At 44.5% G+C, this 12,122-nt stretch overlaps 1 protein-coding gene across 1 annotated transcript in view; it reads left to right on the plus strand.

Annotated features, from left to right (window-relative positions):
- The first annotated feature begins 8,462 nt into the window (after positions 1–8,462).
- Positions 8,463–12,122, plus strand: part of LOC121321973 (parathyroid hormone 2 receptor-like) — a 40,010-nt gene continuing 36,350 nt past the window's right edge. Inside the window, exons 1-2 of the mRNA XM_041261358.1 lie at positions 8,463–8,598; positions 9,500–9,502. Of these exons, the coding sequence (XP_041117292.1) occupies positions 8,463–8,598; positions 9,500–9,502 (139 nt within the window). The remainder of the gene's footprint in view (positions 8,599–9,499; positions 9,503–12,122) is intronic.

The following is a 12,122-nucleotide window of genomic DNA, read 5'->3' on the forward strand; positions in this document are numbered from 1 at the left end:
AGACAGTGGCTGTGCTGTGTGACTTGCAATGCACCTGTAACCTGTTGCGACGGTTAAGTCACACAGCAGTAGTTTCATTAATACTGCATTCAAATCCCAAGCAGTGGTGCACTTCTAATGGATTCTTGCTCAGGCTGTTTCGGTTGTTTTAAGGTGTAATTACTTTTAAACTAGTTAAGCATCAATGTATTAAAGGGGCGCACTTTGATCTCTAGATTTAGGATCATGCAGATATCTGATCCAGTATTTATAGTTTATATAAAGCTCCCATTAGACGTAAAATCTATGGATTTCGTTTTTACTGGTCAATGTTTTTTTAAGGTATTTGCAAATATGGATGCTACAGTAAGAAAAAAGATGTGCTAAACAAATGCGTTAAATAATGTGAACACCTCTGATATTCTTATACAGTACGAATTTAAAGTGTACACGCACACGCACACGCACACGCACACCCCACACGCACACGCACACACACACACCCACACACACGCACACACACACACACACACACACACACACACACGCACACGCACACACACACACGCACGCACACGCACACACACACACACACACACACACACACACGCACACACACACACACACACTTCCCAACTTTTCGGATACAAAATATAAATATATAATATATATATATATATATATATCTAATAATATATATATATATATATATATATATATATATATATATATATATATATATATATAATATAAGCGCTAAGTTGTACAAATTCAATGAAGCTTCGGAATCTTAGAAGATTTGAAACTAAGATTCAAAGTTTAAAAAGCATTTCGATCTTGTAAAGTGCTTTGTGATGGTGGTCCACTATGAAAGGCGCTATATAAAAATTATTATTATTATTATTATTATTATTATTATTATTATTATTATTATTAGTATTATTATTATTATTTAGAAGTGAACATTAAGTGTTTGAAACTGCCAGCTGTTCAAATCAGTTGTAACTAACTAGTGGTGATAGGAAATGTACATATAGCGCTGGACAAGCTTGCCAATAAGAAGATCCTTTTGTGGTTCACATATGTATCATACTGCATGCAGTAGCTATGTGAATTACTACCAACATGCGTTTTGTATTTATACTGAGCATCAAAAGAAACTTGTCACTTATATTTGAGCATCAAAAGAAATGAATCACTTATATTTGGATAAAATGCACTAGATGTGAATGAAAATTGACAAACTCTGTTTTAGAGCAGGTGCAGTGACTTTTTATTGAGCTGATTATCAATTGACATCACGAAGATGCTGCAAAATGATCTGTCGATTTTGGACAGGTGTTGTGACTCCTGATCTCCCAGTTTGTGGCCTGTCATTGATAGAGTGTGTCTGGTTATACCGTCTTGCCAGGTTTGAAATTGTTGGCTGTAAGCACCCAAGACGGCGAGCCACAGTACGCTGCCCCAGTCCGGCCTCCAACATGCCGATCGCACGAAGGTGCTGTGATTTTCTTTATTGCTTTTATGCAAGCTTGCAATTCAACAGCCGAAATCACTCCATATCCAGAGTCCAATCAGCTCTCTCACTAATTATACCACCAATTATTTTAAGAACGTGATTTCTGAAGAGTACCACAAGGGGACGGCAAAAAGAACTACACTGGTGTTAAGTATAGCGAGCCACCATCTCCCAGTGTCCTTCCTGAGCCACGGAGCCATTGGGTAGGAAACAACACCCAGCAACATTGGAACCCGAGCAGAGCGCTCATGACAGTACACCTGAAGACCCTACTCAGGCTCCACGCATTGCCATGAACTAAGTGCAGAAATCTGAAAAGAAAAAAAACAATGACAGTAAGTCACCATAGCACAATTCACCACTAAAAATTACATTTTAAAGAGTTTTGGAATTGGAACTTGGTTAGGGTCTACACATCCATAGGCCCTCCAATGAAAGTGTAGGATGGCATGAGGAGTCTGCTGTGTTTTCAGATTTAAAAAATAAAATAAAAATCTAAACAAATGTTTCACGTTAAGAAAAATTGCTACACAGTTTTTTTTTAAAGATATATTTGTAGTTGTTGTTTGGTTTATTATTATAGGCCTTTATGTTTCGGTAAAAGTCTGAATCTGGTCAATCTTAAATTTTAATGGTAAATGTTGACCAAATAAGGGTAGTAAATGTTTGAAATTATGAAGAACTAGATAGCTTTTCAGACATTTACTGCTTTATCTTATGATTTACCAAAGCTTATTTGTAAATGCAGGTATATCATCAAATAATTTATTTATTCCTACATATATATTGTCAATTAACAAACTAGTCATTAATGTCGAAGAATATATTTCTTCCTGCATACACATTTTCCATGAACAAAATAATCATGAATGAGCTTACAGTAATGCACAATTGAGCAATTTAAACTCGTTCAACATGGTACTCAATAGATTTTTGATCCACTTATGTAGAACAACCAACATTTTGATAAATTTGTATATTAAAAACATTCACAATGGTGTTGAAATATATTGTACTTCAAATATGTAGTTGTTTGATGAAAAATAACATTCTGTTAAATGCAAATTAAATCATTTAGGAATTTGTTTTTAATCACACTTTGGTTATGACACAAAATGCCACACTTGCAGGCACTGAATAGATGTCTTTACTTACTGCAGCATGGAGGCTCTTGTGGCTCTTGGGGTTGCACAGGAGTCCTGAAGCCTTACAATGCGCAAAAGTGAGACATTCGGTCACTAGCCAAAGACACGTGGTTACTCTTGAGATTTACCTGGAAATGTCCGAAATAAAGCGTTGTCCCTCCTGTGGAAGCACTAGTGTGCAATCCCTGCTGTGGAAGCACTAGTGTGCAATCCCTGCTGTGGAAGCACTAGTGTGCAATCCCTGCTGTGGAAGCACTAGTGTGCAATCCCTGCTGTGGAAGCACTAGTGTGCAATCCCTGCTGTGGAAGCACTAGTGTGCAATCCCTGCTGTGGAAGCACTAGTGTGCAATCCCTCCTGTGGAAGCACTAGTGTGCAATCCCTGCTGTGGAAGCACTAGTGTGCAATCCCTGCTGTGGAAGCACTAGTGTGCAATCCCTGCTGTGGAAGCACTAGTGTGCAATCCCTGCTGTGGAAGCACTAGTGTGCAATCCCTGCTGTGGAAGCACTAGTGTGCAATCCCTGCTGTGGAAGCACTAGTGTGCAATCCCTACTGTGGAAGCACTAGTGTGCAATCACTACTGTGGAAGCACTAGTGTGCAATCACTCCTGTGGAAGCACTAGTGTGCAATCCCTCCTGTGGAAGCACTAGTGTGCAATCACTACTGTGGAAGCACTAGTGTGCAATCCCTACTGTGGAAGCACTAGTGTGCAATCACTACTGTGGAAGCACTAGTGTGCAATCCCTCCTGTGGAAGCACTAGTGTGCAATCCCTGCTGTGGAAGCACTAGTGTGCAATCCCTCCTGTGGAAGCACTAGTGTGCAATCCCTCCTGTGGAAGCACTAGTGTGCAATCCCTCCTGTGGAAGCACTAGTGTGCAATCCCTGCACTAGTGTGCAATCCCTCCTGTGGAAGCACTAGTGTGCAATCACTACTGTGGAAGTGCTAGTGTGCAATCCCTCCTGTGGAAGCATTAGTGTGCAATCCCTGCTGTGGAAGTGCTAGTGTGCAATCCTTGGTAATGGCACTGCAAGGAAGCTGTAACACAGAATAGTTTTTACAAGGTGTACTTTGCAATTGAACCTACTATTTCCCCAGGAATATAGCTCTCAGTCGAGGATTTTAAGTGGAAATTGCAGTAGCCTTTTCTTTTTTTTCTTTTTTTTTTTATTCATTTAGTCATCGCCAATTTTTTACCCCGGTTTTTCTCCCCAGTTTGGTATGCCCAATTATTATCTGTTTTTTCCGCTCACCGCTCGCACCCCTGCCGACTTGGGGAACGGAGGCTGGAGCATGCATTCTCCGAAACGTGCTCCTGCTAATCCATCATTTTACACACTGCAGATCCACAGCGAGGCCACCAGACCCATAGTACAACACAGATCTGGACCATAGTACAACACAGATCTGGAGGCTCCACTGCAGATCCACAGCGAGGCCACCAGACCCATAGTACAACACAGATCTGGAGGCTCCACTGCAGATCCACAGCGAGGCCACCAGACCCATAGTACAACACAGATCTGGAGGCTCCACTGCAGATCCACAGCGAGGCCACCAGACCCATAGTACAACACAGATCTGGAGGCTCCACTGCAGATCCACAGCGAGGCCACCAGACCCATAGTACAACACAGATCTGGAGGCTCCACTGCAGATCCACAGCGAGGCCACCAGACCCATAGTACAACACAGATCTGGAGGCTCCACTGCAGATCCACAGCGAGGCCACCAGACCCATAGTAGATCTGGAGGCTCCACTGCAGATCCACAGCGAGGCCACCAGACATAGTACAACACAGAACTGGAGGCTCCACTGCAGATCCACAGCGAGGCCACCAGACCCATAGTACAACACAGATCTGGAGGCTCCACTGCAGATCCACAGCGAGGCCACCAGACCCATAGTACAACACAGATCTGGAGGCTCCACTGCAGAACCACAGCGAGGCCACCAGACCCATAGTACAACACAGATCTGGAGGCTCCACTGCAGAACCACAGCGAGGCCACCAGACCCATAGTACAACACAGATCTGGAGGCTCCACTGCAGAACCACAGCGAGGCCACCAGACCCATAGTACAACACATCTGGAGGGAGGCTCCACTGTAGAACCACAGCCACCAGACCCATAGTACAACACAGATCTGGAGGCTCCACTGTAGATCCACAGCGAGGCCACCAGACCCATAGTACAACACAGATCTGGAGGCTCCACTGCAGAACCACAGCGAGGCCACCAGACCCATAGTACAACACAGATCTGGAGGCTCCACTGCAGATCCACAGCGAGGCCACCAGACCCATAGTACAACACAGATCTGGAGGCTCCACTGCAGAACCACAGCGAGGCCACCAGACCCATAGTACAACACAGATCTGGAGGCTGGAGGCTCCACTGTAGAACCACAGCGAGGCCACCAGACCCATAGTACAACACAGATCTGGAGGCTCCACTGCAGAACCACAGCGAGGCCACCAGACCCATAGTACAACACAGATCTGGAGGCTCCACTGCAGATCCACAGCGAGGCCACCAGACCCATAGTACAACACAGATCTGGAGGCTCCACTGCAGAACCACAGCGAGGCCACCAGACCCATAGTACAACACAGATCTGGAGGCTCCACTGCAGATCCACAGCGAGGCCACCAGACCCATAGTACAACACAGATCTGGAGGCTCCACTGCAGAACCACAGCGAGGCCACCAGACCCATAGTACAACACAGATCTGGAGGCTCCACTGCAGATCCACAGCGAGGCCACCAGACCCATAGTACAACACAGATCTGGAGGCTCCACTGCAGAACCACAGTGAGGCCACCAGACCCATAGTACAACACAGATCTGGAGGCTCCACTACAGATCCACAGGTGCCCTACTGGTCGCTGCTGTGTGGTGGATTCCCCTGCCAACCTAACCCTAACCCTACCCGGGGAGCGTTGTGTGCTGCCCCCTACGAACTCTGGGTCACGGTTGGCTGTGACATAGTGTGGACTCGAACCTGTGATCCCTATGCTATAGGGCACATCCGCGTGGAGCGCCTTTGCTGGATGTGCCATTCAGGAGCCTCCTGCAGTAGTCTTTTCATTTAATTGCAGGTTGGGTGTTTTAGGGTTAGTGTCTATTCTCGAACCGATGTCTAACTGCAATAACAAGTGGCACAAAATAAGACTCTCTGTTTCATCATGTTGAAAGATGCATCGTAATAGTTTAAATCTGTTGCTGTTGTGTAAAGGTGGGGGACTGTGAATGATACACATGGATTGCAGGACAATCCTGGAATCCTGGTGCCTGTTTCTCTCATCTTTTACTGCAAAAATATGCAAAAAACCAAATCTAGATCATAAGGATACCCACAGTATAAACTGGCAATGAGAATGTTAATATTCCACCATAGTCAGATTCACTTTGATTAGCCTCAAGGGGGGGCTCCACAGAAAGCGATTTATCAAAGGTAATCTAAACTAATAGAGAACAGTCAGCTATTAATAGAAGGGCACCACAATCAGTCAATTCCTGGTGAAGCACATTGCTGATTGCAGCGCTCCATTCCTACATCATTTAATATAAGTCGGTTAAGGGAATTCCCTGATTGGCTATTTAATAAAAATGCACTGACAAGCGCTTCTGAGGGCAAGCCCGTATCTAGTGCATTTGGTACTTAAAATACCTATATATATATATATATATATATATATATATATATATATATATATATATATATATATATATATATATATATAAGAACATAAGAACATAAGAAAGTTTACAAACGAGAGGAGGCCATTCGGCCCATCTTGCTCGTTTGGTTGTTAGTAGCTTATTGATCCCAAAATCTCATCAAACAGCTTCTTGAAGGATCCCAGGGTGTCAGCTTCAACAACATTACTGGGGAGTTGATTCCAGACCCTCACAATTCTCTGTGTAAAAAAGTGCCTCCTATTTTCTGTTCTGAATGCCCCTTTGTCTAAACTCCATTTGTGACCCCTGGTCCTTGTTTCTATATATATCTTTAGAACATGCATAGGTGTGTGTGTGTATGTGCGTGCATGCTGTCCTTCATTTTATATATATATATGTATATGTGTGTATAATGAAGGACAGCATGTATGCACACACACACACCCATGCATGTTCTAAAGAATTGTAAATGGTGACTCTGCTTGATTGCAGTTTTAATGTAATAAAGATTTAACTACAGTAGTGACTTTGTTGACTTTTTACTTAGAAATGTTTATTGTTTTGTATATATAATGGCTGATTTCAGTTACATGTACTCGTTAGGATCTTTCCAGTACATTCATCTGAAAAATGTCAATTGAATGTTTGTGGATTTTGAAAAGCACTACATGGCAGTTTACATTATGGTGTCAGCTGTTTTTTGCAATGGCTTTGCTTGAAGTCACTAGTGCTTTCTTGAAAGGCACACTCTTTCTACTTTGGGTGGAACAGAATGCCTCTCTCATTTTGAAGTCACTAGAACTTGCTTGTAAGGCATCCTCACTCTGCTTCTCCAACTCCAGGCTCCATCTTTTCTGTTCAGCTTTTCATTGTCGAAACCTTCCTTATAAGGACAGAGGTTGTAATACCAACAGTAGGGTGGAACATGCATTTTAATAGGGATACCAAGTATCGCTTTAATGATAGCTTTTGACATTTTATTTAGCTTAAAGAATTGAAAATATTTATTAGATCATTTAGTGAATGCAACTTTAATTGTTATACTTGTCTGAAATAATTAGTTAATTTTGAAAGTGAAATATTTTGTAGTTATTGATATTACATCTTCCTATGAGGTACCCTGTGCTATGGCTTTAATTTCCTAGTTGCTGAGATCATGTGATCACAATGCTCATAAGAGACACTATGGTTGCAAGGGACTTCTAAAGGATGCAGTATTGTAAGATTTGTAACATCAACCCTCATCTGGGAAACACCACCGCAACTTTTAACATTGTGCTTCATGGTTCCTAATGACTTCCTGTCTTGTATGTCGTACAATGGGAAGTGGTTAGGTACCAGGAAGAAGCAGTTCAGTCTTTAAATCTTCAGTGTTTTATTCTACATTTATTTAAAAATGAATTAAAGAATGAAAAGATCGTCAGAACATTACACGAGGGAGACTGTCGTGTTGACAAATGCACAAAGCATGTATTAGGGTAATAAAGTTCTGTATCGTGTATGTCACAAACATGTAAGCAGCTACATACCTGTGTACTGTATGGCATCTTTCTTGTAAACATCTCACTGCGGAGAAGGATTGCCATACCATTGCAGAGAAGCATGTACTGTTTGCTCTGCAATATGACCTGTGGATTGTTTTGACATTTCCTCACTGTTTATGTCCAATTACTACAACAGAAACTAGAAACAGCAGTAAACAGAATGCAATTCATTGAATACAAAATAAATTCAAACAAAAAGTGCCTTGCTAAGGAAAAACATGCCTCACTTAATTAAATCAATTATGAGATTCTGGCTTCCTATTTAATCTGACACAGAACTATTCACTTAATTGATTTTGTGACGGGGGTTTAGAGGATAAAACATGTGTTAGCATAATAATACAGCAGCGCAACACAGCTCTTTATAAAAGCTGATCTATTCATTAGAATTGAAGGCACATTGCAAATTCCATTTGGAACATGACATTTTCAAAACTGGCATTTTAAAACATGAACTCATTTAGAATGTTTGTAACCTAACCAGAAAACCCATCACAAGAAGTCCTCCAATAGAGCTGTGTTGGAAGCACTATTGTGTTGTCATGGTGGGGGTTGTGATGTCATTGTGGCAGTTGTTAAGTCATAATGATTGAACCCTGTTGGGTTTTTTTTGGCCACCAGGGTGATTCTGATGCTGGCATCACCACAGAGGAACAGATTTACCGACTCATTGATGCCAAGCTGCAGTGTGACCTGAACATTTCTGCACAGGATTCTGAAGGTAAGCTTAAGAAATAGTCGGAATCCTCCAGGTCAGTCATGCCTCCAGCTTTCTCAAGGACAGGACACTGACTTTGAACCCTGCTGTAGAAGCACTGTAATATTAGCAGTGACCACTCTTGGGAAAAGTCAACCAAGCTGTTGACTTTGCTCTGTACACTGATAAAGTTACTAGACACATTATTCTACATTTCAATACTATTTATATTTAGAATTCACCATTCTGCTAGAATATCTGTCACAGTTGCTGTTGCAATCCAATACTGCCTGCACACTTTGTCAAAAAGGTTGCCTTTGTGAGAATAAGGCTTCTACATTTGTGACAAAAGGAAAGTGAGTAATACAGCACAGCCTGGTGAAAGAGCTGTTTGGAGGTGTGTGGCAGGCTGACGAGTATTGCCAGTATTTCCAAGGACAGAGCCCTGCTCTGCCACACACCTCCCCCCACGTACAAAGTATGGAGGCCGCAATTGGCCAAACCCCCCCCCCCCCCCCCCCCCCCCCCCCCCCCCCCCCCCCCCCCCCCCTTGGGTTTGCTGTTTTGGTGGGTGGTGGTGGGCGGGGTTGATGTCGGAGCCCCCGAAGCCTTCTTTGGTTGAGGGGGCCCTGAATCTCCAAGGTAGTATGGCGACGGCGGCCCGGCTCCCTCAAGTGGCGGAGGCGGCGACGGCGGCCCGGCTCCCTCTAGTGGAGAAGGCGGCGATGGTGGCCCGGCTCCCTCTAGTGGAGAAGGCGGCAGCGGACCCTCAGGAGGCGACGGCAGCAGCGGACCCCGGGAGGCGACGGCAGCAGCGGACCCTCGGGAGGCCTAAAAAACAAAAAGGAGACACCAGCAGTCCCAAGCGAGGCGGAGCAGCAGGCAACCCCAGGCGATCCAAATGCAATCCCTGAGTCCAGGTGAGGCGGTGCAATGCAGGCATCCCTGGGCGGAGCAAGGCGTGGCATCCCTGGGCGGTGCAAGGCAGAAATCCTTGGGCCATAGCTCCTCCCCTCTGGGCTCTGAGAGCAGCGGCTCCTCCCCTCTGGGCTCTGAGAGCGGTGGCTCCTCCCTCTCTGGCTCTGGGAGCGGCGGCTCCTCCCTCTCTGGCTCTGGGAGCGACGGCAGCTCCTCCTCCCTCTCTGGCTCTGGGAGCGACGGCAGCTCCTCCTCCCTCTCTGGCTCTGGGAGTGACGGCAGCTCCTCACCCCTCTCTGGCTCTGGGAGAGACGACAGCTCCTCACCCCTCTCTGGCTCTGGGAGCGATGGCGGCTCCTCCTCCCTCTCTGGCTCCAGGGACGGCGGCTCCTCCTCCCTCTCTGGCTCTCGGGAAGGCGGCTCACCCCTCTCTGGCTCTTGGGAAGGCGGCTCACCCCTCTCTGGCTCTCGGGAAGGCGGCTCACCCCTCTCTGGCTCTTGGGAAGGCAGCTCACCCCTCTCTGGCTCTCGGGAAGGCGGCTCACCCCTCTTTATTGGACGGACCGGGGCATCTCCCATGTCTACCGCCAGGTAATTAACCACCATGAGGGCAACCTCTGGGAAGGACGCTGGGTGGGGTTGTTCCTCCCACTGTTCCCACTTCTCCCCATCTTGACGCCACAGCGTGTTGATAACTATGGGGAGATCTTGGACGAGGTCTGCCTCAGGGTGCATCAACCAGTCCCAGATCTCCTGGGACGGTGGTGAAGGTGGTGGTGCTGGAGGTAGTGGGGTGGCCCCTGATGCCCGGGGTGAACACTGCATCTCTTCCTGGGCCTGGTTGTAGGGGCATCCTGCCCAGTTGTGGCCGTCCTCCTCACACCGGCCACACTAGTTTGCCGGTGGCACGTCTGGGCAGGACCGCCAATGATGGTCCTCCTTCCCGCACCAGGAACACCAGGGGAAGAGGCTGGCCGGGTCCTCCAGCGGTGGCTGCAGCAGCTTACATTTCTTCAGCTGCTGCTTGTCCTGCCTTTGTCGCTGTCTGCTCTTCTTTCCCATAATCCCCCAAAAAATAATAATAATTCTCCCAAAAATTCCCCCCCCAAAAAATACTGCTCTGAGCCTCTAGGTGGTGCTGTCCCACTCTGACACCAAATGTGGCAGACTAGCGAGTGGACAGAGGCCCAGAGACAAACTGCAGTTCAAAAAATATATACTTTTGTTATAAATTAACTCAAAATAAATGTGCACAAGGGCAAAACAAAGATGTTTAAACACAAATACCTAAACAAAGAAAACAAAACTTACAAAAAGGCTGGGCAATGCCTTCACTGGATTAAAAATTTCAAAACCACAAACAACCTCAAAACCACCAACCTGCTTCCTCAGATCCCTCTTCTCTACTGGGAGGCTGAGGCCTCCTTTTATGCCAGGTGGCTAAATGATAATTGATTAATTACATTAGTTGATTGCTCCCACCTGGGGCAATCAACCTGGGCAGGGAGGAGAATTTAACTCCATGCCTGCCAGTATTTCCAAGGGCAGAGCCCTGCTCTGCCACAAGGTGCTAGTCAGGTTTCAGTTTAAAAATGTTTTTTTTTTAAAACCAACCATGTTTATCCTTGGCACAAGCTAATTATCCAAGCTGTTATGCTTAAAGATTTCATCACTGTTTCCGTACAAAGCTAGACTTACTAGACTCTACGACCTAGAATTCCTGTCTGATAAACTAGTAGCTAGGGCCAGTGCAGATCCCCTGTGACTTTACTGCTTGTGAAAGGCCCTGACAAACGAACACAGAAACAGTGCTGGAAACGTTTGTTCATCACAGCTCTGATGAAAGACCTGTAGTTGAATATATATATATATATATATATATATATATATATATATATATATATATATATATATATATATATATATATATATATATATATATATATATAATATATTTCCTTTTATTTATTTATTTATTTATTTAAATAATGAATCTAAACGGAAATTAGGAGCGGGTAAAGAAGGTACTGTATGAGAGGTGCATGCCAGCGCGACACTACAGGTAAATATTACACAAGAGATGCAATCCAAATCTCCCGAGTCATGTGTGTGATGCAGGGGTCTAGTTCATACACTGTGTGCTATGTGCTATATGTTCCATGTTACTATATCAAAGCATGTTTTTGGGAGAAAAGATAACTCTTTTTTTCAGGTATTTCACATCATGTCCTGTTTTTTTTTCTTTAATAAATATCATTACATAATATTACAAACAGGGAAGTAAAGAATGCCATCTCTTTAGATGATAGCATGGAGCTGTGCATTTCTCCACACTGACTACTGTATAATTTCATGGAGTCGTGCATTTCTCCACAGTGATTACTGTATAATTTCATGGAGTCGTGCCTTTCTCCACAGTGATTAATGTATAATTTCATGGAGTCGTGCATTTCTCCACAGTGATTACTGTATAATTTCATGGAGTCGTGCATTTCTCCACAGTGATTACTGTATAATTTCATGGAGCCGTGCATTTCTCCACAGTGATTACTGTATAATTTCATGGAGTTGTGCATTTCTCCACACTGATTACTGTATAATTTCATGGAGCCGTGCATTTCTCCACAGTG

The sequence above is a fragment of the Polyodon spathula genome, chromosome 10, assembly GCF_017654505.1.
Source record: "Polyodon spathula isolate WHYD16114869_AA chromosome 10, ASM1765450v1, whole genome shotgun sequence".
Classification (NCBI taxonomy): domain Eukaryota; kingdom Metazoa; phylum Chordata; class Actinopteri; order Acipenseriformes; family Polyodontidae; genus Polyodon; species Polyodon spathula.